Here is a 27,298-nt window from a genome sequence, read left to right as displayed (position 1 = left end):
TGGTTCAGGCTTTTACAAACTAAGTTATACTTTACTCTTCTCCTTGGTATTTTAAATTTTTATCAACATAAGAGTACAATACTTAAAGGTTAAAGGAAATATCTCATAGATGGGTTAAGACAGTAACAAACTCTGGTAGAACCAATAAAAATAGTAATAAATCCTTAATTAACATCTTTTACAATCCATCACATCCCCACTGCCCCTTCAAAAGAAATACACGAAGAATCTGTCTAGATTTCTTGATGGGTAGTCAGCTTTCATTTGAATATTAAAAAGGTTTGTTATTTTTGGCTCAAAGTAAAATGAACCCAACAGAATAGGTTATAGTTTACCAAAGGTGAACTAAATTAGTACTTACAGCAAATTACTAAGAACACCAACAACAAAATACCATTTATCATTGCTAGAGATGAGAAAACTTAACATTTTTTTAGGTTGATTCATACCGTAAACAGTCCAAAGGTAAATAAATACCACTGTAGATGTAGATTAAATAAAAGACCCTGGACCCAAAGCCCTGCACTGCTTATGACATACCACGCTAGGCATATAGCCAACAGAAACTTTCACTGTCTTGTTCTTTTTTGTACAATAGATCTATTTAAGCTCAACCACAACCAAATAATAAAGGAGGCTAGCAAATCTAGAACTAATTGGCCCACGTACTGAGTGTTTGAAAGTGTCCAATGGATCTACTGTTATACTCACATTTAAGCAACTGCCCTTTCTTCCTTGTGAGGGTTATATGGATATGTTTGAAAAAAATAGGAACATCAGGTACTTACAGATTAAACTAACCTGTACTGGCAGGGCTGTGGGATTTTTCTTCTCTACCAGTAAGTAGCATATGCTGAAATTCTGCTGCTAGTTAACAAAAACACAAATTGTATTAAACTGAGGAGTTCAATCCATACTTTAAAAAGTCAATGTGCATTAAATTTCCTCAGAGTCTGACATTAATACATTTTTAAAAAATTTCCCTACATCTTACAAAAATTACCTTATATTGGCTATTAAATTTAGAATAACCTGAAGAGAATGAGTTAATAACACTATATATCTGTTGGACACAGATCACTTTTAATAAAACTATGTATTCCAATGTGTATTATGTGAAAAGTTTTCTTACTCTAAACGGGGGGGACATATACGTAGGAAAAATAATCTCTTCAATGTGATTAATTTCTAAATTTAAGTATATGTAGACACACCCCACAGAGTCAAACAATTTTCAATAGTTTTAAATTCAACTTCCAAAAACTTTCGTTTCACTTTCTTATTAGATTTTAAATTACAAAAACATATGCTGAAAAGGAAATTCTATTGCTTCTCCTGAAAGTACACAGAAACAAACTAAGAGATAAAAAGGAGCCTCTGCTCAATAACTACAGACCCCATATTTTTCTAACTCAAACATACAGAACTTTATTAGCTTTTCTGTTGGGTCACTTGGGTAGGTAAGCTGCCTTGTTTTATTAGCAGAAATTGGGAAATGATGATGCAAATCTTATTTTTATTCTGACTAAACTATTCATAAATATTGAGAATAAGCTACACTATGACAATTGATTTGGTGAAAAGTTAGTAACAAATGCAAACCAAGTGCAAGAATGCTGTTACCTTTCTTTACATTTGAAGTCCTTAAGTCCAGCAAAACTAAACAATGGCCTCTCCCTCAAATAATCACTATTGGTATGTGTGTATAGTACACTGAAGACACATTCTTCATCTTTATCAAAGATGAGATCAATGAATTTCAAAATTATCATCAAAATTATCCAAAGGTGTAGGAATATAGATCCCCCCCAAAAACCAAGACACATAAGAATGCTAAAAAGGATTAGAGAATCCCAATAAAGGACTTCCCCTTTTTACAAACACAGGATTACACAAACCCCTGACTAAATAAAAAGCACATTATTGAAGCTGCACCATAACACCACTTTACCCATCATTATAGCACTTAGAATTTTAATGGGTAGGGTCCAAAGAACCAATCATTGTTTACTCACATGTATCTTCTCTGCAGTTAAATTCATCAAAATAAAACATATATACAAACATATTCTCATAATATAGCTGGTGATTACATGCCTCCTAAAGAACCTAACATTAAACCAGTCTTGATTTATATTATCTAGTTTGCTTCAAACAGAAATAGTTCAAATTAGTTTCAGTGAAGATATCCTGTGGGTCTCCAATCTCTGCCTTAATATGACTTGTACACCTTGCTTAGTAAAATAAAAATATCTCCCCGAGAATACATGACAGATTTAAAGAGTGATGGTTAAAAAAAGTGAAAACTAACAACTTCAAACTTTTCTTTTTCCAGAGTTGAGAAAATAGAAAGCTCTTCCTATTATGGCTAAATTATGCAAGAATGTATAAAGCCCAGCGAAGAAAAACAATGCTAATAAAAAGCAATTATTTCTAGCCTGAGCCTTACTGAGGAAATCTAGTTTAAAAAGCTACATTCAGTCTTGACTAGTGTGGCTCAGTGGAACTGAATTGAATGCTGGCTCATGAACCAAAGGATCACCAGTTCGATTCCCAGTCAGAGCCCATGCCTGGGTTGTGGGCCAGGTCCCCAGTAGGGGAATGTACAAGAGGCGAAACCACACATGGGTGTTTATCTCTCTGTCTTTCTCCCTCCTCCCTGCCCCCAAAATAAATAAAGGAAAAACCTAAAAAGAAAAAAAAGCAGCAGCAGCAGCAGCAGCAGCTACACTCAAACCTATTATTTCCCTGCAAAAAATGCCAATAATATGAAAACACTTGGAAAAGTTGAAGATATTTAAAATCTTTGGGAACTCAAAGTCCTGCTTTCCCTGTATCCTATGCATTACTTTGAATTAGGTTCATAATAGGGGATACCTAAGAGCCAAGATACTAAAAGTATAGTTCTGAAAATTCAACATTACAAAATCATGCATATCACTATGATCATGACACTATATACATTATTAAAGCAACTGCTTATTTGCCAAGAAATGCCACACAGAAAATTAGATGGTTCTATGCTAGAAAAACAAAATTATTCTTTAAAATGATTGAGATGACAAAACAGTAAGAAGGGGGGGGGAGCAGTAATCTTCACTAATATTCAAGTCATGAGAAAGCAAGCAGAAATATAATTAGGGGAATGTTTACTTACAAAACTCTGCTTTATTATCATTAGTCTTAGAACTGAACCCTTCCTTCCCTTGTTTTACAAGACTTTTCTATAAGTCGCAGTGAGAAAAAAATCAGTTTCATTTTTGGAAAAACATGCAAAGGTTATTCAATACTAGTTAGGGAAATACCATCTTTTTAAAAAGGCATGCCTTATTTACACAAAATTTCAGAGTACATGTTTGTTTTAAGTCTCCTAACCAATACAAGCACGTATTTTATCTCCATAAAGAGGTGACTTCAACATTCCCTTTCATTTACCAAGTTTTACCAGTGGATGTAAGAGACACTTTCAAGTTACAGATTTCTTAAAATCTTATTTGTCTGAGTCACAGAACTACCGAGATAGCAAAGAAACTACATCTTAAGTATCATCTTCAGCAAATTATGCCACCCTCAGAAAATCCCACTCACCCCTCGTACACACGTAAGAGTTTATTTCAACTATAATTATTTCAATTATCACTATTAGAATTAGAACAAGCAGCTTCACTCTTAAATATTGAGGGATGGTGCAACAGAAAACACCAAATAAGGAGTCTAAAAAAAGTATAATTACTAAGGCTGTAAAATATTCCCATGGAATATTTTTGTGACGAAGTTCTTTTTTGAAAGATTAAAATCTTTTTTTTCCAATGACTTGGTTACACAAAAAAGCATGTGAAATTTAAACAGGTGAAAATTTAGAAATCATTTAATGCGTGTTTTTTCTTTATGCTTCCAAGAATTGAAATGACATAAAAACACAATCCCAGGTTTGCCAAACATTGTATTCTATGTTAATTGTTACTGTTCAGAGGAAAAGGCTATCTGGATAAATGGTGGCTCAAACACAGGAAGGAACAAACCCCAAGTTTATGTTTTGGCCTCTCTTCTAATTCCTTCTTCAACACCTAACAACATGCAAACATAAACACACCTTTTCTCACTATATAAAAGCAAACTTTAGTTGGAAACAAATGTCAATACTTCTCATGTACACAGATTGTATAAAACAGTGTCACTAAGGCTGAAAATGAACCTCAAAATAATCGTTTCAAAACCACAGTTCAATATACAAACTTTAGCACTTAACATGAATTTCGTTTGGCTACCTGAGTATCAGTAAGCTATCCATACTGACAGGTCTATAATACCCAAACTCTCTCATTATCTCAAATGTGTAGTGTATATGCATACATACCACACACAGACCACCTTCCCACTTTTCACAGGGCTCTACATTAACATTTGCTCTAATGTGGTGAGGTTTGAAAAATATTAAAAGTCACAAGAATATCCAGGTAACCTTTCAACCTACTTTAATGTTCAAATGCATAACTTTGGAATTAAGTATGCATATTTCAGTGTCCAGGAGCATTTCCAATAATTAAACTTATACTTGAGGTTAAATTTAATACTTTGAAGAGCAAATAACCAGTAAGACTTTCCTAAAAGTGACAAGTGGAAAATTTAACTGAAACATTTCATGCCTCCAAATCAAGAACATCAAAATTTGTCAATATACTAAAACTACAATATAGGAACACCAGCTTTACCAAGGCTGTTAAATATTATACTACACAAAGTTACATACTAAATACTTGTTTAGTAACACCACAGTCAAACATGAATATTAATATAGAGCCTTCTCTGCCAAAAGAGTATAAAAATCCTACGTTTAATTAAATTTAGGGGCCTTCACCAAACTTGCTGCAAGTTTGGGGACATAAATATCCAACAGCCATCAAGCTGTGAAAGCCCCTATAAGGAATAAAATAAATCCCACTTGCCTCAGACTGAACAGGGCAACACTGAGACTCAGCCTCAGCCTGTCCTATGGCAGGGCTATAGGAAGAAGAAAATTTTAATTTTAGAAAAACATTACCCAATTAATGTAAAAGACATGCATTAAAAAAAATCCCAATGATCAAGCAAGCAAAGGAAAAAAATAGCTCTTAAAAAAACAAAACAAAACAAAAAAAAACCCAAAAAACTACTGTCCACTATAATTCTACTCTGAGACCATAATTATTTTTGTTGGGTTCCCACCCCCAATACCTGTTTAATTAAGCTGAGTTTAAGTTCAATATGTAACTTGATCAACAGAAAAGCAGCACACTAATAGTATCTTCCCCAGTCCTAACAGTAAATGTGTGATATATTACTAAAACATTAAGTATTCAAATCAAATAATTCCAGTAGCCACTCAAAAATTGTCCTGCTGGTCCTGTTACTGTCATACAGTAGAAAAATCTATACAATAGAAACTAGTGCCAGACAAATGTTTAAGTCATTTTTTTAAGGTGATTTTAAGAGTAGATATAAGGCAGAGGCAAAGCTAGCAGCCCCATTAATCTTGCAACTTCCTAAATTATGGCAATCACAATGCCTGCCTGAAAATATTTAATCTCCAAAGTCTTCTATAAGGACAGATGAAGTTTACTTCGGTCAACTCTATTACTTAAGGAGCATGTGTCAAAGAAAAAGTTAATTGTTTCGACATAATTTGTTCTACCCATGATTGATTTAACCACACTATGGACCCCAGAAGCAATTAGGTAAAAGGTATTTTCTAGAAGCTTAATTATGCTCTGATGCATGCCAACATTATACCTTGAATTTATCAAATGAGCGCCACCTGAGCCATGCCTACAGACCATAACAGTTGGTGTACTTGTTTTTAAAATGCCATACATAACAGTTTGAATTGACTTTTAATGAGAATTCTACCACTTATTTAAAAAGTGGTAATATTTTCTCCCATCAGACTTCAAAAAGCAATAAATGTGGACATAAAATATCAGCCCTCTTTGCATTAAATGCAAATAAAGCTTTACATAATTTTTGAAACACCATGCCACATTTACCTAAAAAATCTCCAACATATTTTTCTTTGGCAGTGTAAATATGCTGCCAAATTCCAAAACTATTTCAGTAGGCAGGCGTTTGTTAGGGGTCGGGGGGTTGAAGAGGTGGGGCTACGAGGCTTAGCTGCCAGGAAGAGGATAAAATTCATTGTTATTGATACCTGGATGTGGCCCTTTCTAACTACAGAATTTTCCGAACCTCAATGGTGTCATAGCACAGGAGCTATAAAACCACTGGAGCAAAATATCAAATGTAAAATAGCATCAAACTCTATAATACTTGCAATGTTTAGTTTAAATAAATGATTTTACTTGTCACTTAACATATAGACCCATTTATGATGACTAAAACATTTTCCAGCATTTTCCTACAAGGCTTTTTTAAAAAGAAAACCTCAGCTTTCATGCCTTGTATCTACACCTTGGCATAATGGTTAAAAAGAAATGTTACTATTTTCTTAGAAGTCTTAACTTTATATTAAGGAAAAACTGAATATAACGGTCCTTATATTAATAATTATACTTTGTAGGTCATTTGATACTTAAATAAGAATTTATGCTGCACGAGATTAAAAAATGGATGTCAAAAAAGGCTCAACAGGAGCTCTTATTATGGACTTACAACACAAAATACTAAATAATAGCAGTCACCTCTACAGAAAGGCTTTCCATCAGAAAACAGTAACATTCAAATTTCCAAGGATGAAAAAGTAAAGCCATTTAGGCCTAATAACAAAAGGTAGCCAACTAATCAAAGATATAATCTTCTAAGACTGTAATAAAATAAAAATGTTCAAATCTCCACCTGTTAACCATTCTAACAGAGACACATTTAGATTCTCGATGTTACACTTAGAATGTATAACAATCCATTAACAGCATAAAAAGCTATTACTGCTTGCACCTAAGCTTCTAGAAGTTTGCACCTGAAAAGCTTCTGAGGTCCACGCAGTACTGTAGTATCAAAAACAATCAGAAGGAAATGAATGGTCTGGCACTAGGCTCTAAATGTCATCAGCAGGAAGGAGAAAACAGTAAGCATTACAATTTAAGTATCTATGACATCTAACAAGTATTGACACCAAGGGGATAAAAAGATGATACAATATAGATTTTGTATCTGTCATGTAATGGTTCATACGTATCTAAATTTTTCTGTTAACGAAAGCACTAATGTACAATTCTATATATTCTGTCCAATTTAAAACATGCAGCTAAGGAACAACCTATAGTTCAAAGACAGAATCCAATGATTCAACACTGTTGACTATGAATTTTATTATGTGGACACCTAATGTGGCATGCATCTGTACAAACCTTTCAGGCAGTGGTCCACAGCTGGGTTATGAATAAAAAGGCATAAATTTTTCTCTCATTTTATTACAATGAAGTTTAACAGTACAGAAAAGTCACATGACCTTGATGGGTCAGATTTCATAAACCCTGCAACATGAGGAACTCTAAATACATTAAATATTGTTACACATTCAGACTTCCAATGTACAGGTACTTGGAAACAGTTACAGCCCTCACCAAGCTAGGTTGGGGACATGAAGTCCAACAGCATCTGAAATGCTGTGAAGGCATAACTTTACAATAGCAATGTAAGCTTACAGAACTTGCCTTTATTAAGGTGGTATGTTCATGTAATTCCAGCGCCTTCACAATATAACGAACCAAACTTACTATACTTCACTTCTAAAAACCTAGATGAAACATGAAAAAGAAGCCATACAGTATAAATTGCAACTTCAGGAAAAGTTCCTGTTTTATTATTCCAAATAATTTTTCCCATGTAAAATAAATGTCCAATAGTTCCTGGTATGTGGGAAGATAATGTTAAAGTCACAATGAAGCCTTATTGACGGAAGCTTGGCTATATAAACAGCACAAGTTGAGAAAAGGTTTAATCTCCAAACCTATTAGATTGGATGAAGTGAGATCAGTAACGGCCACCTTGCGACATTACAGGAGGTCTCATTCCCATTGGAGGTCGAGGAGGCCCACCTTGGTAAGGGGGCACCATTGGCGGTCCCTGCCCATACGGCGGCATAGCGCCAGGAAGGTAACCTGGCATGCCTTGATGATGACCACCATACTGACCTAAAAAACACATTTAAAACACAAAAAATAGATTGAGTTGGCCCCTGCATTGTACTTTTAAATGCAATATATTTTGCAGATAAATTTATTTTATGTGTATACCCAAAAAATCCACTAAAAACAATAAACGCAAAAAGAGGAATACCATGAGGCGGCATTGGGGGTCTCATTCCTTGTTGCTGTGGGATGCCTGGCTGTGGTGGCATCATACCTCCAATTGGTCCAACTGGTGGATTACCAATGGGAGCCTGTCCTGGACGAGGAAGGTTACGTTGATATTTAGGTAACTGAGCCCTTCTCTCTTCCTAGGAATAAAAATAAGCAGGATGTTAAACACCTAAATGCAGAGACTTACTAAGCACAAAGGCAAGCATCTAAAATATTACTTACAGAATATTTTTTAAAAAGCGTATCTTTACTTCGGACCATTATTTTTGTCCCACAAACCAGTTCAACTACTTAAAACCTCAACGCCTTGTCCTAACTAGTGTGGCTCAGTAGGTTGAGCTTCGTCCCTCAAACCAAAAGGCAGCCCGTTCAATCCCCTGTCAGGGCACATGCCTGGGTTGCAGGCTAGGTCCCCGGTTGGGGGCACGTGAGAGGCAACCAACTGATGTTTCCCTCCCTCTTTCTTCCTCGCTTCCCCTTCTCTAAAAATGAATAAAATCTTTAAAAACATATCATAATATGTTTTATATAATGTTTCTTACCTTAAGAAAACCTCATCGTTTTTATAGTTAAAACACAGATAACTTCAGAATTTATAAATTGTTTCAATTAACTAGATGCGAGGCATCTGGTTAAGAGATATGGCTTAAAGAAAAAAGCAGTTTCTACCTCACTTTACCGTTTCTTCAAATTTATTTGCAAATCTAGGTTTAACTAAAATGATTTTTTAAAGCAAGAAGCCAACTTACTATCTTCTTTTTAGAAATAGTCTGGTGGGAGGGAATGCATCTCAGATCAAAACATGCACTATTCACTTTATTTTGCGGTTCTTAAAACTCAAAATGGTAAAAACCACTTAATAATTATTAAATCAGACCAGTTAGACTATCATTGTACAAATTAACACTTGTCAAATGGACAAGTTGGTACAGTTATATTCAACCAAATTCTGATAGTAAAAAACTGTAAACAACTTACCAGTGATATATCCTCATCGGGATGGATCAACTTACTGGTTGCACTGGTTGTTGTAAGAGTAGCAGGCTTACTTGTTATTGAAGCCGCTGGTTTAGCTGCAGTGCTATTTGTTGTACTAGTGGTTGAAGCTGTAGACTGTGTATAAGCAGGAAATGTAGGCTTCGGGGGTTCTGTAGTTGTTGCAGGAGTACTATTTAAGGGCTTGAAATCTGTACCAACAGGTCCTTGGACAGCTGCCTGAGCCTGTAAAACACAATCTTTCATCAACAAAACCCCAAACTGAGTATATCAACTACCAATTTAGAAATAAGACATGAACATTCAATATAGGACTAACCCTAAATGAAATTAAGACAAAGCTAACATGACAAATACTCCACAAAATCAAGACGACACGTAAGAATATCAAAAGGTGCTGGGTCGCAGTCACACCCAGAAGACAGCATTGAAACAATAAAAAAGACTGCATATTTAACTCTCATGTCATCTACCTCCTCACCAAGTTCTTTATTTTAGAGCTTTGTATTTATTCCAGATTGATGAAATATAGTATTATATAACAGAATAGCAAATGTTCCATTTTTACTATTCTAAATTAGTTGTTTAATTAATCTACCAAGCAGCTCAAAAACAAAAACCAAAAAGGTTAGAAACTACAGAATACAAATGTTTGGATAAATTTCAGTTACTAAGCATAGCATAATTAACACTAATGGTGACACATTAAAAATGTCTTTCAGAGATGTTATTTATATAAATAATACCCTCCAAATTAACAATGGTTGGTTGATTATCATGGTCAAAAGGGTTTAGAAGGATCTTTCAAGTATAAAATTACCAGTAATTAATGGTTTATACTTTGTGTGATACCCAACATCTGAAACATGTAAACTAGGACAACTTTAGAACCAAATGCAAAGTATTGAATTTCCTTATATTATCTGTGATGCATTAGATTAAATAGCTTGAATCAAAATAGCTTAATCATGCATCAGGCTAATCATTGGCTACTATAAGGCATTTACTGCTCACATGCTTTTAACCCTTTAGAACCATAGAAGTTTGGGGTACTTTTCTCAGTTCAATTTTTTCAAATACCACTGATTTATATATCATTAATCTTAACTTTGAAAATATTAAATAGTGCATATTTTGGGAAAAGTTTTAGTTTTAAAGTAGGGTCCAAAGGGTTAAGTTATAAAGCCATTTTAACAACTTTAAACTGCAACTTCCTGCGTACTTGTGCTGTGCTAGGAAACAGAGCTTTAGAAGATGCAGACAGACTTTCTGAATTGGATGAAGCTGTACTTGAGCTTGTTACAGGTGTCCCCATCTGTAGCATAAAAGAAAGGAAACAATGAAAAGTCTCCAAACAAATGGGTGAAAACAAGCCATGTGGTAGACTTTTTTTTGGTATAGATTGCATATTTGTAAATGCAAAGTATAATGCAATCAAATCTGATTTATTTATTGAGACAGGCAGTTAATGCATTTACAATAAACAAAGTGACAATATGAGCCTCAAAAAAATTAATTCTACACCAATAAACCTAGTTAACCAGTTTCTTTTCTAAAACTAATGTTTTGCAAATGTGTTATTTCAAAAATGATACCTTCAACTGAGGATAAAGATTAACATTTTAATCCAATTCTCTATCAATGACACTACAACAGATTTTTACTAAAAGTTTAGCATTTCTCAATAAACAAATCCCCACCCACCTGAAAAGTATAAGTCAATGTGCTTAAAGGACACTTAAAATGTAATGCTTTTAGTTTATCAACTACAAACAGAAAAAAAAATTAAAAAGAAAGAAACATCTAAGGGATAATTTTAAAGCAAAAAAGAACATACATCCTGATCATCTAAATTCTGAATGAAACTGGAAAAAAAAGTAACAACCACTATACACATACTACATATAACAGAATCAATCACCTTTCACTTCTGAGTTCTGCAGACAAAATCAGGAAGAAATTAAGGGTCACTAGGTCAAAAGCAATGAAATGACACTCTTCCAGCAATTGTGCAGTACCGTAGTCTGTCACTGTTCTAGACTAGAAAAACCCAACAAGTGATCTGTGCAGGTCTTAGGATTTTCATCTTTGGCTTTAATTCCACTAATAGTTCAACAGGTAAAGGAGGATCACTAAACATAACTATTTGAGTCCCCAAAAATTAAACTTTCATTTTTAATGAAAGCCAGAACAACCAGAGTTCAAAGCAATGAAAAAATAACATTAACTTAATCTCTGGCTCCAGTCAATCTTTTATAAGCAGAGAAAATCAATGTATGCAAACACAGAAGAAAATAGGCCACTTCTTACTATGCTTAATAAATTATACTAAAATTATAAAGAAAAAATTGACCTGTGACAATTTTCAAGGATTTTTCTAAACAACTGCATTTTACCTTTAAATATAAGTGCACTCCTTCCCAGGAATTTCAACTTACCTGCCCCGCACTGGGGAAAAGAGGCTTAGTAACTGGAGGCTGTGGAGCAGGAACTGTTGCAGTTGGTGCAGGTGGTCTATTAAGAATACCTGGTGCTGAAACAGCCTGTGCTTGAGTCATTGGAGGAATTCCAGGACGTGGAACAGGAGGAGGCATACCTGTAAAGAAATGTTGGGAAGGGGACCCAGTTGTTGGAGCATTTAGTTCAGAAAAAAAGTTATTTCTCGAAAACTTTGCTGTTGCTATATGCCACATTAAAAATGCTTCCTTACTATGAAGTCACTAAGAACAGACTTCTGAAATCAATGAAATCCAAAGAACTTAGGCATTTGCCCCTTGGAACAATCATGCCTCAAACTTTCTATTCCTTTGTACTGTTCAGAATTTTGGGAAGTGAAAGGTATCACTAGAGATCCTGTTTGTAGGCAAAGTAGCAATTAAGCTAAGCTGATAATGATTCAGTGAACCTTTTGAAACACATAAAGAGAATTACATCAATTATCTAACAGACAGATGTTCTCCTGAACTCTAATGCAAATTACAGTAAAAATCTGCGAAGTCACATACCAGTAAACTTTCCAGAAAACCAAGTTATCCCTTTAAACATTTTAAATAAATTTTCCTAAAACGGATCACCAGTGCATTCTTTAAACTTCAATACAACTTACAACTTTTACTGCACATTATCAAATGAACATTGGTTATTATTCTGTATCACTTTAAATGCCCCACATCATCTTAGAGCATTCTGTGTGTGGAGCTGTTGACTGTAAATTAATGGCTGCACTGACAATGGTAACAATTTTGCTGCTGCTTTATTCTTCTGGTTCCTTTTACATCAACCATCACTTGAGTACTTCTAAACCCGCTATTGATTACAACCCAAACTTGCCAAGATTAAGTATAAAAAAAGCAGGGCAACCAAATGAGAGATCTTAAAGGGCTCCATGGCACACTTATTTGGATAACTGAATTCCTTTCCCCACATTATAGTCTAAAAAGTCAACATACTTCATTTCCAACACTGCCTTGCAGCTAGAAAGTCAATTACAGCTATTTCTGGCCAACGATATGTAAGGGGCTAAGGAGCCTCTGGTAAAGCTCCTTTGCTCTCTAATAAAAGAAAAAGGAGAGCACATTGCTGTTGACACTCTTTCTTGCCTGAATGATCTTTGTTGCCACTGAGGAGTAACAAGCTTGAAGGAAAAGAGCTAAGGTTAACAAAGTAGAAAATATTAAGTGTTGAGTTCTTGGTATCACTGAGCTGCTGAATTTACCACTTCTCTTTTTGTTGAGTGAGATATTCTCTTAATACCTCTATTCTTAATAAATGTCTAAATTGTCCAATACATTCTGTTTGAATTTTCTATCACTTGCTAAAAGAGTCTCTTATTACTCATTTAAAACACTCATAACGAGTATGACCAATCGTAAGTAAATGAGCTTCAGTGCACAGGTTCTGTGACTCATTTTGGCTGCTTTGAAGCCTATTTTCACTATATTAAAACTAAAAAAATAAAAATAAAAATAAAAAAACCCTATCTAATATTTCATACCTGGTGGCATTCCAGGCATCAGAGGTGGTATTCCTGGTCCAGGTGGCATCATTCCACCCATCGGCATCATTCTATTAGAAAGCAAATTTCAAGAAACAACTGAAGTTAATTAACAGTATAAACCACAGGAAACATTTTGGCTAATTCCCGAAACATAAGACTTGAATTTGACCCCTAATATTGAAATCAAGCTGTTAAGAATACACAACACACTACAACAACCCTATCAAAATAAATCCTCTAAAAACCAGCAAACTCTTGGATTTATAAGTAAGACTGGGGGGGGGGGTGCTATTGCTATTCAATCTTTGTCGACAAAACATTTTAATGCATTTCAAGTCATTAGGAATAATTTTACACACTAATATTTTATTCTCAATATATACAAGTGGCCTCATCTAAAATATATGCAACTGGGAAGCAGTATCACCTTTTGTCTCACTTGGAAAATATCCACACAGAATATGAATAAAAGAGAAGAAATCACTATTTTAAAGTAGTCAGATTTTTCAAAAGGAAAATACTGAATGTACACTGTAAATTTTTTTTTGAGCACAGAAAAACTATCACCAATATTACAGATAATCAAAAGTAAACTCAGGATGCCTAATTTTTACTTAAGATTAGCTACCTAATACTAAACCATCACTTAAAAACACAACCCACATTTATTTTCCTTCACCTAAAAGAGCTCATTTTCAAATACCAGTATCCAATGCATCTAAAAAATTACAAGTTTGTGCCCTGGCTGGCGTAGCTCAGTGGATTGAGCGTGGGCTGCGAACCAAAGTGTCGCAGGTTCGATTCCCAGTCAGGGCACATGCCTGGGTTGCAGGCCATGACCCCCAGCAACTGCACGTTGATGTTTCTCTCTTTCTCCCTCCCTTCCCTCTCTAAAAAAATAAATAAAATCTTTAAAAAAAAATATTACAAGTTTGTGAATTCTTGATTTAGACTTCTGTCAGAAGATTAATGTCTATATATTAATTTTATTAGAAAACTTCAATTATCTTCTATAATAAAGCATGTAGTTTGGCAAAAGATTATATATTCTTTCTTAAATACCAACACTTTTCACTAGGTCCTATTTTTTAGCAGTTAGGAGAAAATAGCTACACATTTTAAAAACGCCTTATTTATATATGGATTTATTACTATTTCCTCAAAAGATGTTTTATTTTCCTCTTTCAGAGACCTGTGTCAACCAGCTTGCAAGTTGTAGAAGTTTTAGTGAGGAAAGCCAGAAAATTTCTGAAGTCAACTTGAATAGGTATCATTAAACACACAAGAAAATGACATTATGATTATACCTCCTGAATTACATCATGAATGAGATGCTTACATGTTTTCACCGCAAAATGACTGGGTGTATTTTCTCTGATGATGCAATCTGTGAAAATGTATGACAAAATCAAAATCTAACTGTGATTTTCAAAATACAGCGGGAAAGTGTATTGTTTACCTGTCACATCCAACAACATTTAAGTAAAAGTGATGAGCACAAGCACCTCATATTTTTTTAGCTCTTGATGATTTGATAAATAATAAATTATTTACAAAATTTGCTTCTTGTCACAACTCCAAAGTGTCATGGACAGTTCTGATTCTCAGAAACTCCAATCTACGACCAACTACTTTAATTATATCAGATGCAATTGAAGCACGTGACTGCCTACATACATCCTAAAACCCAAAAATCTATTCTCTTAAAAAGACAAATGTAGATTCCTTAAATTTATTGGTGGACCCCTTTACTAAGACAATTTTAATATTTGTAGAGCCCATACCTTTTAGAAGCAAAAAATGCAAAAATCACATTTAATTCAAGTAATACCCAAGTTGAAAGATCATTACTAGGCACAAGCCCACAAGGCATTTTAAAAAAGTTTTCTTACCCAGGTGGCATGCCTGGCATAACTGGTGGCATCCCTGGCATCAGAGGAGGAACACCTGGCATTAATGGAGGTATGCCTACAAACAATTTCAACAAGAACAAGTCACAAATTAATATTAAAGAGTTAGGAGGGAGAATTTAATACTTCCACACTGCATCAATAAAACCCTAAGAAAGAAAGAAACCCTATATGAATGCTACCTGGAGGCATTCCTGGTGCTCCCGGAACTGGTGGTAGTCCTGGCTGTGCCATTGGGGGGATATAACCTTGTTGGGGTTGTACAGGCTGTGGCTGAAATGAAGTTGAAGCTGCAGAGTCATCGTCATCATATTCATCAGAATCATCTTGTTGCTTCTTTTTTTGACTTTCTGCTAAAAAAGTTTTAATTAATTTTCCCATCAGGGGAGAAGCCCTAAGCAAATTTGAAACATTCAACATTTAAGAAAAATTATGTCAATGCAATTAGCTCATGAGATTTTTTTTCCCCAGAAGTACCTCAGTTAATATTCTTTACTTTTCAAATGTGTTTTTGACTTATACTAAGCAATCACCTATACTATGAAAAGTAAAAATAATTTTCCTAAATCAGTTTTATTTAAAAAATTAAACTATGACAAAGAGGTCTGACCTCTCTGTAATGCTTTGCAAAAAACAAATTCCTCTCTGTAATGCCTTGACAGGTGTAGCTCAATTGGTTAGGTGTTATCCCACAAAGCGAAAGTTCACTGGTTCGATTTCCAGTCAGGGCAGAGCCTGGGTCACAGGATGCATCCCCAGGAGGGGTGGTTATGTGTGACAGATCGATGTTTTTATCACACATCAATGTTTCTCTCCCTCTCTTTCTCCTCCCCTCCCCTTTAAGAATAAAGGAAGGGAGGGAGGAAGGATGGATGGATTCCGCAGGTTATTTAACAGCAGCTCCCATATTCCAAGTCAAATTAAAAAAAAGAATTCATACAATTAGTGGTTACATGAATCAAAACAAGTTACCTTTAATGTCAAAAGTCTCAACACTTGTTAACTCCACTTGGAATTCAGTTATGAATAAAAATACTGAAAATATTTGGAACGATCCAAATGGTATTACATATATACAAATCAATACACAACTTCAAACACAAGATAAAAACTCAAAATTCAAATTCTGAATAAATCTAACATCTACCATTAAATTTATATTTGAAAGTAGTAATGTCCTCACCTAGTGAAACTATTAAAAAAAAAGAAAAAAAAAAAAAAAAGGCAAGCCAGCCTTGGCTGGTGTAGCTCAGAGGACCAAAGGGTCACCAGTTCAATTCCCACTCAGGACACAAGCCTGGGTTGCATGCCAGTCTACAGTAGCGAGTGCACGAGAGGCAACCACACACTGATGTTCCTTTCCCTCTCTTTCTCCCTCCCTCCTCCTCTCTAAAAATAAAATCTTAAAACACCATACATCTTAATACTTACCCTGTGTTTTCTGTTCAAGAAGTCGTCTTCTTTCATCCATGTCTTTTTCTGGAATACCTTCCATACCATATATTTCCAACTCTATGTCTGTTCTCCCAGGTATTGCATTTGGTACAGCATCTATTGTCTCTTTATGCACCTAATATTAAAAAAAAAAAAAAAAAACTATCAGGAAATCTGCCTATAAGTCTTTCTAGTGAGTGATTTCAAATTACTCAGACAACACTTAGTATGATAGTTAAGAGACTGGTTCTATTGTAAGACTATTTAAATTCAATCTCTAGTTTTGCTGCTTACTAATTTATGTGAGATTAGGCAAATCATGTGACCTCTGCAAACCTCGGTTTACTCCACCCATATAGTACCTAACTTGTAGTGTCATTTTTAGGATTACATATAGTGTATACTAAAAGCTCTTGGAAGGATGTCTAACACATAGTAAGGAACCAATAAACATTACTTCAAATTTACCATATAATCTTACTTGCTTGAATTATCAGCAATTCAAGGTGGTAATACACTCAAATCAGAGAAATTTCAAGTCTGAATTAAATAAAGTTTATGAAAGTCTTATTATATTGTGACTTAGAATAAGCAAATTTCTTAATGGATCTTGAGACAAACCTGTAGTTACAAACTACAAAAGTGACATTTATAATTGGCATCACTGCCCTGGCCAGTGTGGCTTGGTTGAAGCATAGTATCGTAAACTGAAAGGTTTTGGGTTTCACTCCTGGTTGGGGTGCATATGAGAGGCAATCGGATCAATATTTCTCTCCTTACTTCCCTCCCTTCCCCTCTCTTACACACACACACACACAGAAACGTTGGCATTACCAATAACTAATGAGTAACTGTCACTATCTGATTTTATTTGGCAAGTCACAAAGGAAAAGTTGTTTTTATTGTAAAACATTGGGAACCTAAGACTTTTCTTCAATGTATGGTTTTTGTTAGATCAGAAGTTTCTAACTCTCACCCTGGCTGGGTAGCTCTATTGGTTTGAGTGCCGTCCCAATACACCAAAGTTTCAGGTTAGATCCCTGCTCAGAAAACATGTAAGAAGCAACCAATGAATGTTTAAGTGGAACAACAAATCAATGTTTGTTTTTGTCTCCCTTTCTTTCTCTCTAGAATCAATAAATTTTTAAAGGATTTTATTTATTTTAGACAGAGGGGAAGGGTGGAAGAAAGAGAAACATCAATGTGTGGTTGCCTCTTACATGCCCCCCAATGGGGACCTGACCTGCAAGCCAGGCATTTTCCCTGACCGGGAATTGAACCAGCAACCTTTTGTTTCACAGGTCAGTAGGTACTCAATCCACTGAGCTATACCAGCCAAGGCTAAAGTCAATAAATTCTTTTTAAAAGTTTCTAACTCTCAAACATGGAGAACTTTTGCCAATTAGGTAAAATCCCTGTCTCTCCTGGTTTCTTCAGCAAAAGGCATTAACTTAGTGCTCAAAGACTTGAAAGCACTGTATTTTCCTTAGCCTATCAGCATCACCTGGTAGCTTCTTAGAAATGCAAATTATCAGGTCCCACCTGAGCCCAACTGAATCACAAACTCTTGGGTGGTGCTAGTAATGTGTTTTAATAAACCCTCCAAGTGATTCCAATGCATTAGCTCAAGCTACTAAGTTTAGCGTATTTGTCCAAGTAACACTGTTTTTCTTTCCTCCTAAGACACTTTCATGTAAGAAAATGAAAGAAAGCTAAGCTTTTTCTTCTTAGAGAGGTATCTGAAGACTTCTAACAATGGTATGCAAATCAGATTCAGAAATTACCTTAATTTCTGATCAATCCTGAATAACCATGAATAAAACTATGTAACAAGAGACTTAATCACTATTTTTCAAGTTTTGGAATATATTACTGTTCTTGACAAATTGCAGACTAAAGAACTCATGTTCTTTAAGTAAAATTACATTCACACGCACATCAACTAGTCTTCACTACATTTCTAAGTGTTAAGGACAAGAGTAAATATACTAATTAAAAGGTGTTGTAATGAGAAAAAATAACCTGATTTACTTAGAATCTTGCCTAATATTAGTATGGTCTCAGTCAAAAAGGTAGCAGCAAGCATGATGTGAGCCATCTAAATCACTAAGGTCCTAGGTCTATCATCTACGAAATTTAAGGATGTGTCTGATTTAACTGACATGCCCATCTCCCAGGCTGCTATGAAATTAACTGTGTAAACAGAAGCACTTAGTCAATAAAAGGCGTTACTAATAGTTTCTCAACTAATCTCCTTCCAGCTTTCACTCTATTCATCTGCTCTTCTCTATAGCACAACTCCTTGAAAGAATGCCTCTATTTTCTTGTTTTCTCCCTCGTCTTTTTTTTTTTTTAACTAGGCAAAGATCAATTTGTGTATAAACAAAAACTGAAAAGTGATGCAGTGTCCAAGGGGCTTGGGCTGAAAAATATTAGCAACCTAGATTTTACCAGAAACATTAACAGAATTTGAAAAAGCAGTCATAATATAAAACAGCAGCTCCCAGTAATTTCAAGTTTTTTCTTCTTCAGAAGTTGACTCAACTCAGTATGCTTCTTTCTCAGAAACTTAATCAAAATTCTCAAGATCTGAAACATCGTTGTCATCATCATACTCTCTGGTAGTAAATGGTGCTTTTCCATCCACACACTGCCTGGGCAGAGCTTTAGCCAGTCACTGTTTGTACTACGCTGGTTTGCTGGTTTAAGAAATTGGGTAGCATTTGTTAGCTTTTTGTCTCAGCATGGCCTGTAATGCTCAAGCGTTCACTGTCAGAGATTCCTGAACTTCAAGGCTGTCAAAAGGGATCACTCTTCTTCAATTTGTGACCACATTCACCTCTTTAATACCCTAAAAAGAAATGAAGTCTTTTTACTATCTGCTGTAACTGTTCTGTGAACCACCTTCTTTCTGCCAGCAGTTCCTTTTCCCAACTGTGCGCATTTGTGCCTGCAGTTTGGAGTTTCTTTTGGTTCACAACAGTTTCTTCCATCTTGCTGGAGAGGAAATGGGGCTGCTCAGGAGACTCAGGTTGGGGTCCTAGGCAGGCCAGCTGAGAATGAACTCTTTCTTTCTCTTCAAAAGTACCCCAATAAAGCTTTCGTTCTCACCATTTTATGAAATCACTCTCAGAAAGTAACCAATGACCTCCTCTTTGATTAATCCAATCTTGGTCCAGTTCTTACTCAACCTACCAGCAGCATCTGACTCAGTGAAATAACTCTGGGTTCTCCACTCTTGATGTTCCTACCTGTTCAATCTCCATGAATGATTTCTCTTAAACTTCTGTCCTTCAAATGATGGGTGTGGCCCAACATGGAGTCCTGGCATACTTACAGCTCTTTTCTATCTACATTCTATTCCCTAAGAAGACAGACATGGCTTCAAACAGCCATCCTTATCCTTCCAAACTTCTATCTCCACCTCCAACCCTTCTGAACTAGACTTTGTAGATTCAATTCTTATGTGACATCTCTACCTGAATATTCAACAGACCCTTTCAAAGCTAACATACTCACACTCAAAATTAACATAGAAGCAATCTCGGTGTCTTCATCCCTAAGCCTATTCTTCCTGCAGCTTTCATACTCAGTATGATAAGCTTCATTTTTCACATTGCTCAGGTCAAAAACCTTCAGGTCATCCTTAACTCCTCACTTTCTCATTCTCCACAACCAATCCACCAATAAATTCTGGCTGTCACCATCATCTTTTGCCTGGAGTACTCCAGTCTCCTAAGTGGTCTCACTGCAACCCTGCAGCTAGAATGATCCTTTTAAAAATGTGTACCAGAGCAAGCTACATTCAAACCTCATTTTCATTCAGAATTAACGAAAATGGCCCACAAGAGCCTGCAAGCCCTCCAATATATAAAACAGCAGTGTTGCCCTTTCCTTGCCCTTCAATATTGGAGAATGCTCCTGATGTAAGGGCCTTTCATTTGAAGAGCTCCCTCACTTCCTTTCAGATTGCTGCCCAGATGGCAGTTTCTCATTCAGGCCTAACTTTTGTAACCCTCCTTATACCCCCTTATCCAGTTTTAGTTTTCCATTTCATTCATCACCATAAGACAAACGAAATATTTACAGGTTACTATCCTCTACAATATAAATCTAAATACCACCAAGATGACTTTTATTCACTGCTGTATACTCAGTGTTGTCTATGTTATGTTTTTGTACTATCCAATACAATTGCCATTCACAGGTGGCTATAATGTGATTGAGGAATTTTTCCTTTTAAATAACCACATGTAACCTAGTTACTTCCTAAGCATGCTGTAGGCTCTCAAATACTTTTGAATGGATGTTAAATTGTTGTAGTGACATAAATGAAGTGAAAAGAATCTATACACTTATTTTTAAACTTGGGAAAGCAGCATCTTGTTTTAATTTACCTCCCTGCTTCCCACCACCAGTAGTTTCCCATAAATAGAGATCTGCTAATCTCACATCTCTCTAAGGTCCAATTAGGCAAAAATTCAGGCAGCTCTAAAATTGGCGAAAGTAGAAGAAATCATGTTGAATAAGACATAACGGTACTTAAGAGATCCTTAAAAATTACAAAGTATTCTCAACCTAGCAGTAAAAGGACCCAAGAAATCAAGAAATTATTAAATAAAACAACGTTATCACTCCAAAACAGGCCCTGAAATAAATTGTTAAAATAAACCTGCCCCCAGACAACTAATTTATAACAAATCCTTCAATGGCACTGAGTAATGGCACCTAATTACGTCCTCATTCTTAGCGGATTAGAACTGGTCAGATTGACCACAAATTTAAATCACTGAGCATTGCTCTGTAATTTAAGTACTGAGGAGATAAATCCTGTTGTTTCAACCTGTCACCAACCTAACATAGGATAAAAAATAGTAATTTAAAGATAAATACAAATAAAAACTCTTTAAACATAAAAACTCAATTGTTTATCTTCTTGGGAGCTAAAGATGATTTTCTGTTTTTTTAAAGTTAACTGGTTGACTTACCTGATCTTTTGCAATAAACAACAAAAACCCTGCTAGAATTGTCGAGAAATATTCATGATCTTCCTCTCATGTTTTTTCCCAAACTACAAGGGAGTAAAAATTAAATACAGGACAAAAATCCTTACCTGCATGCAATGTATAGCCAAGCCAGGTCCTGTGTACAATTTCTTATGACATATATGGCATTTAAAATGTTTTGCTTTTTGGTGCTGTATAAGGATCTTCTCATCATCAAAATCTCTATTACAATACCTGGTCAATATTGTTAAGATACAACAATACACAATGACACTGCCTATTTAAAAAAATCTGTCATATGATAAAATAAGTGACATTAAAACATGGGAACGGTTAAAATAAAAAAGGTATTTTACAGGAAGTTTGCTCTTGATATTTATTATACAATTAGGGATTAACTTACCAATCAATTTCAGCATATTTCCTGGAAGCCCACCTTTTCTTTACCACCCCTCAACACATTTACAGTGTAGTTTTGTAAGTTTTCTGTGTAACAGATTTATGTGAAATTAACGGTTGTTTTGTTCAGTATTTCAACATTTACAAACGCCTATTCTGGATTGAAAAGGTTTAATGTTTAAAAAAAAAGTCCCCGGCTCCATTAAAGTTGTTTGCAATTGTGGATTAATTTATGTTGCCAAGGAATGCATTTAAGCTCAGAGGTGAGTTGCACTAATAAAACTGATAATTACCTTTCTAGTAAGAATCTCCTAAAACGACATCACAAAATTCGTAGCTGTGTAACTACTATATAAATAAATGCAGTTCTGTAACAAATTGTTTTTAGGTATGAGGTATTTTTCATTTCTACAATAGATACAAGAAAAACCACTCGGCAGAGAACGCTTCTTGAAGACTAACGCGCCAGTTGGTGAGACGCGGAAGCTACTTCTTTTCCCACCAGCGCAAAAAAAAAAGGTTTCAAATCCCGGTTCACTACAAGGCTTTACTAACCCACCAATTCTACAAAACAAACAACAAAAAAAAACCCACCCTACGGACAAAGTGGGTGACTGACTCTAGAGGCACTCTCTATTCCTCCGTGGCGTCAGGATATTTTAATATTCCCTTTGCCCAATCGTCACCAAAACAACGGGATATAAGACAATAGTCCTTGGGGACACCGTCCTTGATGGAGGGGTCCAAGCCGCCTCCCAGTGGGTCAACACTCGCACCAAACCCAGCATCTCCTGAGTCACGGAATCCCACGATCCCTAACTGCCAGAGCCTCCCGCCTTTGAGACCTAACTCCCGATCCGACTTCCCAAATCCGACTCCAGCCACCAAGGCACCCACCCGAGGCCTAGATCCCAAACACTTTCCGCCATAGGCCATAGTCAGGCCTCCCAATCCTAGTCACCACCAACCGGCGCCCCAGCTCGGCCACGACTTAAAACTGACAAAGGATACCAGCACCACGGCTTCAGCTGCTTCTTCTTCTTGCGACCCATAACTGCGCTCTACTGACAAAATAAAATGGGAGAAGAAAATAAGCAGGAAAGCGAGGCCAAAATCGCTCACTTTCCCGACCCAACCGCCACCACCGCGTCCCGCAGGAAACAGGCACAAAATGGCTGACGGCCTCGTTCGCTGCGCTGCCTCCCGTCAGGCTCTGCGGCCGGAGGCGGGGCCAAGCAGGGGGGTGTCACGTGATGCCGGCCTCCACCCTGAGTGGGCGGGGACTCGCAGCCGCTAAGAAGCGGTCGCCATCTTTTCAGTTTAATAGGTCTTTGCTCGCCTCGCCATTTGTTTGCTGATTCCTTCCGGCTTCCTTTGAAAAGGAGGTAGCAACCCAGATTTTCTGAAAAACTCTCGAATTGAAGGGAGAAAAACGTTGAAAACATTACCAACGTAATTAAGGGCAGACTATAAATAAAGATGAGTGAGCCAGCGCCCAATTTTCTATTTTGTATCATTTCCCGGATTAGTCTTTTTTGTAGTTAAGTGTTGAACATGCTTACTTAAAATGCTGAGTCCAAGAAATCGCAGTCACCGATTGGTGACTGATGATTAAGCAGTGTGATCAGCGCAGTGTTGAGGAAAATACGAGGGTCTGCGGCACCACAGGAAAAAAAAACCCTTACACTTGGCCATCTTCGGGTGTCAAGAAAGGTTTCCTGAAGGGTCAGTGGGAAGACGCGATGTGGAGGACAATTATCTCACTAAGGGAGCAAAAACTGCAACCCTTTGAGGCTGAGCACTTGGAAAGACTAGTTGTGAGGCTGGAGCTCATAGTAAGGGAGCTGGTGGCAAGAGATAATTCCAGGGAGGTTGGCTGGCCAAGGCGACTTCTGGAAATCCCAGAAGCAGTATGAGGAGTTGGGCTTCATACTGAAGTCTTTCTGAAGCAACAGGAGTTTTAACCCTGCGGAGGTTTGCACCTGAGAGATACAAAAAAACTCTTTAACTATTACCACATATATCTATTGCATAGATTTAATGTCATGACTAGCTTGGCTGTTATGGCTTAACATTCGTTACATACAAATGCCTATGCACCCGACATTATGTAACAATATTTAAGAAAAGAGTTTATGTCTCTTAGATCAGCTGCAATCTCCGCCTAAACAGGACAATTAGAGAACAATCCAGGTTTATGAGGTAGTGTTTGGGTTCCTTTTTCACCAGTGCCGCTGCCTACCTGCATGACTTTGGGCAAGCCACGTAAACTTCCTGTGCTGCGCTTAGAACAGAGCATAGCACGTAGAAGTAACTGTTAATGTAAATTTTATGTTACTATTGAAAGGAAAAAATAATAGCAGGCACCAATGAAGCACTAACTGTGCCAGGCATTGTAACTTTCGTATGACTTGTTTTCAACATTCTGCGATGTAGGTCCCATTATCATCACCCTGTTAATAATAGATGAAAAGAGGCCTAAGAAAGTTGAAGCAGTGCCCTGGCTGGTGTGGTTCTGTGGATTGAGCTAGGATGGCCAGGGAACTGAAAAGACAGCAGTCGGATTCCCAGTCAGGGCACATGCCTGGGTTACAGGCCAGACCCCTGTGGGGGCCACGTGTGAGAAGCACCTATGGATGTTTCTCTCCTTCCTTTCTCTCTCCTTTCACTTCTCTCTAAAAAGTAAATAAATAAAATCTTAAAAGAAAAAAAGTAGTTTATTCCTTTATTCAAGGTCACAGAATGAGTAAGTGTGGAGCTGAATGAGATTCGTTTTAGAGGAACCACTTTGGCCACACTGAAAACAGTGGACTGGTGGAGGCTGCCAGAGAGGCCGGTCATAGAGGCCGGTGACAGTAATCTGGGTGAGAGAAGAAACTGATCTGAAGTAGGATAGTGCTAGCAGGAAGTCATTTATTTATTCTTCCTAAAGTAAACTAGCAAGCAAGATAATTTTATTTATTTATTTTTATTTTAATATGTTTTATTGATTATGCTATTACAGTTGTCCCATTTTTTCTCCCCTTTATTCCCTTTCACCCTGTACCCCCTTCCTGCCAGCATTCCCCCACTGTTACAGAAGAACAAGGGGGGGGGGGCTAGAACGATATATTATTACCGAAAGGAACCCCCCCAGACTTGTTATGTCCACCGCCAGAGGAAAGATGTCTCTCAATGCCAGAGATTTGTGAAAAGGAAAGGAAATGTTTATTTAATGCTATACAAACTTAAAGTAGTGACCTAATGTCTTCATCAAAATCACAAAGTCCCTTAAAACACCGACAAACACACACAGACCTTCCTTCCCCCTTTGCCCCGTCTGGGGTACTGTATCTCAGGAAAAGAAATAGAAGTCCAAGGCTCAGACAGACCCTGGTTCTACCCGGTAATCTGTCTCGGCTGGTGCGCCTCCCTTGGTTCCCGGCACCATCAGCTGTGTTGCCGGGATCTCTGCTAAAGCCAGGTGGTGGTTCCCCCTTCTAAAGCTATGGGGGTCCTCACTCTGCCAAAGCCCCGTGGTTCTCCCTCCTCAACGGCTGCAAGGAGGGTGGTTGCCACTCGCTAAAGCCGAGTGGCGGTGCTCTGCTAAAGCTGCATGGTGATTCTCTCTGGCAGGACTGCGAGAGTCCCCACTCTGCTAAAGACCAAGTGGTTCTCCCTCTGCTGCCTCAGCCTCATGGTCCTCTCTCTGCACTGCCACTGCCGTTCTATTGCCACAGCCGAGTGGTCCTCTCTGCACAATGGCTGTAGGAGTCTCCACTCTGCCAAAACGGCGTGGTTCTCCCCTCCAATGGCTGCCGTGTCTCGGTTTAAATTCCCGCATCAATCTTCTTCTGCAGCCCCATTTCCGACTCCTGCTACAATCGGCTACACTTGCTAGCCCTCTCCTATCCTTCCAGCTTTCCTGGGCTGCCATCGTGAGTCTGGGCAGGCATGGCCCCATGTGCTGGAGCCAGTCTTCTCCAAGCTCCCATGTAGGTGCTGTAACTTGGGGGACCTGCCCCCCAGTTATGTCTTGGTGGGGAAGTTACTTCCATTCCCCTGTCTCAAAGCAGGACTACAGCTATTTAACATATCTAAGCAACCAGTTAAAGGTTATAATGTGTTAAATGACCACACCAGAGGTTAGGTGCAAAGCTGTTGCTATGCAAAACAGCTCTCAAAGGCCCTGCTCCATTTGTCCCTTCCCCAACCCACACCTATGGGGGTGGGGGGATGAGGACATCCTAATATTTCCTGAACACCTTGAGTTCTGGACCCCATTCCAAATCCCTATTTGGGAACCCCCCCTCTTGGCTGCACCCTGTTACACCACCTTAGTTCACGTGCATATGTATGGGTCATAAATATAAGTTCTTTGGCTTCTCCATTTCCCATATGATTCTTAACTTTCCCTGTCTATTTTGTACCTACCATTTATACTTCTTATTCTCTGTACTTTTCCCATTCTCCTTCTCCCCCTCCCCACTGATAACCCTCCATATGATCTCTATTTCTGTGAATCTGTTCCTGTTCTTGTTTGCTTAGTTCATTTTCATTTTTGTTTTTGTTTATTTAGGTTCGGTTGTTGATAGTTGTGAGTTTGTTGTCATTTTGCAGTTCATATTTTTGATCTTACTTTTCTTAAATAAGTCCCTTTAACATTTTGTCACAGGTGTGCACAGGTAACCAGGTTCTTAGTGATCGAGGACAAAGAATTGAACCGAACACACAAAGTTTATAGCATAAAGAAAGAGGGGAGGTTTATTAAGTGATAGTACACGCCACAGGACACGGGAGTGAGCCAACTCTGAGCAGAGAAGAAAAAGGACACGTGGGCTGGGGGATTCTATTCTTATAGGGGCAGAAGCACCTTCACTAGTCTTTGGTGGGCTTTTCCTGCGCAGGTACAAGGAGTTGGATTTCAAAGCTACTGAGCATGTGTGGTTTCCCATGACTTTCTTGATTGGCTACTGGAGAAGGGAGTCCCACAATGTTATTTCATTATAATGATATTATAATGAATCAGGGGGAGTGCGCAGGCACATTCTATGATTCAGAGTTATCCCAGAAAACAGGAACAACCCGTTTTAGGGGGTCTTTGTCATGTATAGATGTTTTCTGCCTCAGCCCTGCGGGGCCTCTGGAGCTTCCTTCCTGACTATCTCCTGCCTCAATTTCATATAATAAGGGCTTGGTGATGATGAACTCCTTCAACTTGACCTTATCTGGGAACCACTTTATCTGTCCTTCCATTCTAAATGATTGCTTTGCTAGATAGAG

At 37.2% G+C, this 27,298-nt stretch overlaps 1 protein-coding gene across 6 annotated transcripts; it reads right to left on the bottom strand.

Moving 5' to 3' along the window:
- Positions 1-7,276: 7,276 nt before the first annotated feature.
- On the bottom strand, positions 7,277-23,233 carry ZNF207 (zinc finger protein 207). 6 transcript variants are annotated; one of them, XM_045835820.1, is made up of 12 exons: positions 23,048-23,233; positions 21,745-21,871; positions 16,629-16,767; positions 15,380-15,550; positions 15,180-15,255; positions 14,627-14,674; positions 13,285-13,355; positions 11,729-11,886; positions 10,513-10,605; positions 9,273-9,515; positions 8,272-8,431; positions 7,277-8,126 (listed from the first exon to the last, which is right to left on the bottom strand). In XM_045835820.1, exons 1-12 carry the CDS (start codon positions 23,086-23,088, stop codon positions 7,966-7,968), a joined length of 1,488 nt encoding a protein of 495 aa, XP_045691776.1. In that variant the 5' UTR covers positions 23,089-23,233; the 3' UTR covers positions 7,277-7,965. The 6 variants fall into 6 exon arrangements, with proteins under 6 accessions (XP_045691776.1, XP_045691777.1, XP_045691780.1 ...); XM_045835821.1 differs by having other exon boundaries at positions 15,380-15,547; XM_045835824.1 differs by lacking the exon at positions 10,513-10,605.
- Between the last annotated feature and the right edge of the window lie 4,065 nt (positions 23,234-27,298).

This window comes from Phyllostomus hastatus, unplaced genomic scaffold (assembly GCF_019186645.2).
Source record: "Phyllostomus hastatus isolate PE091 unplaced genomic scaffold, TTU_PhHast_1.1 phas_contig_210, whole genome shotgun sequence".
Taxonomy (NCBI): domain Eukaryota; kingdom Metazoa; phylum Chordata; class Mammalia; order Chiroptera; family Phyllostomidae; genus Phyllostomus; species Phyllostomus hastatus.
This window is presented reverse-complemented; position numbering and strand designations above follow the sequence as displayed.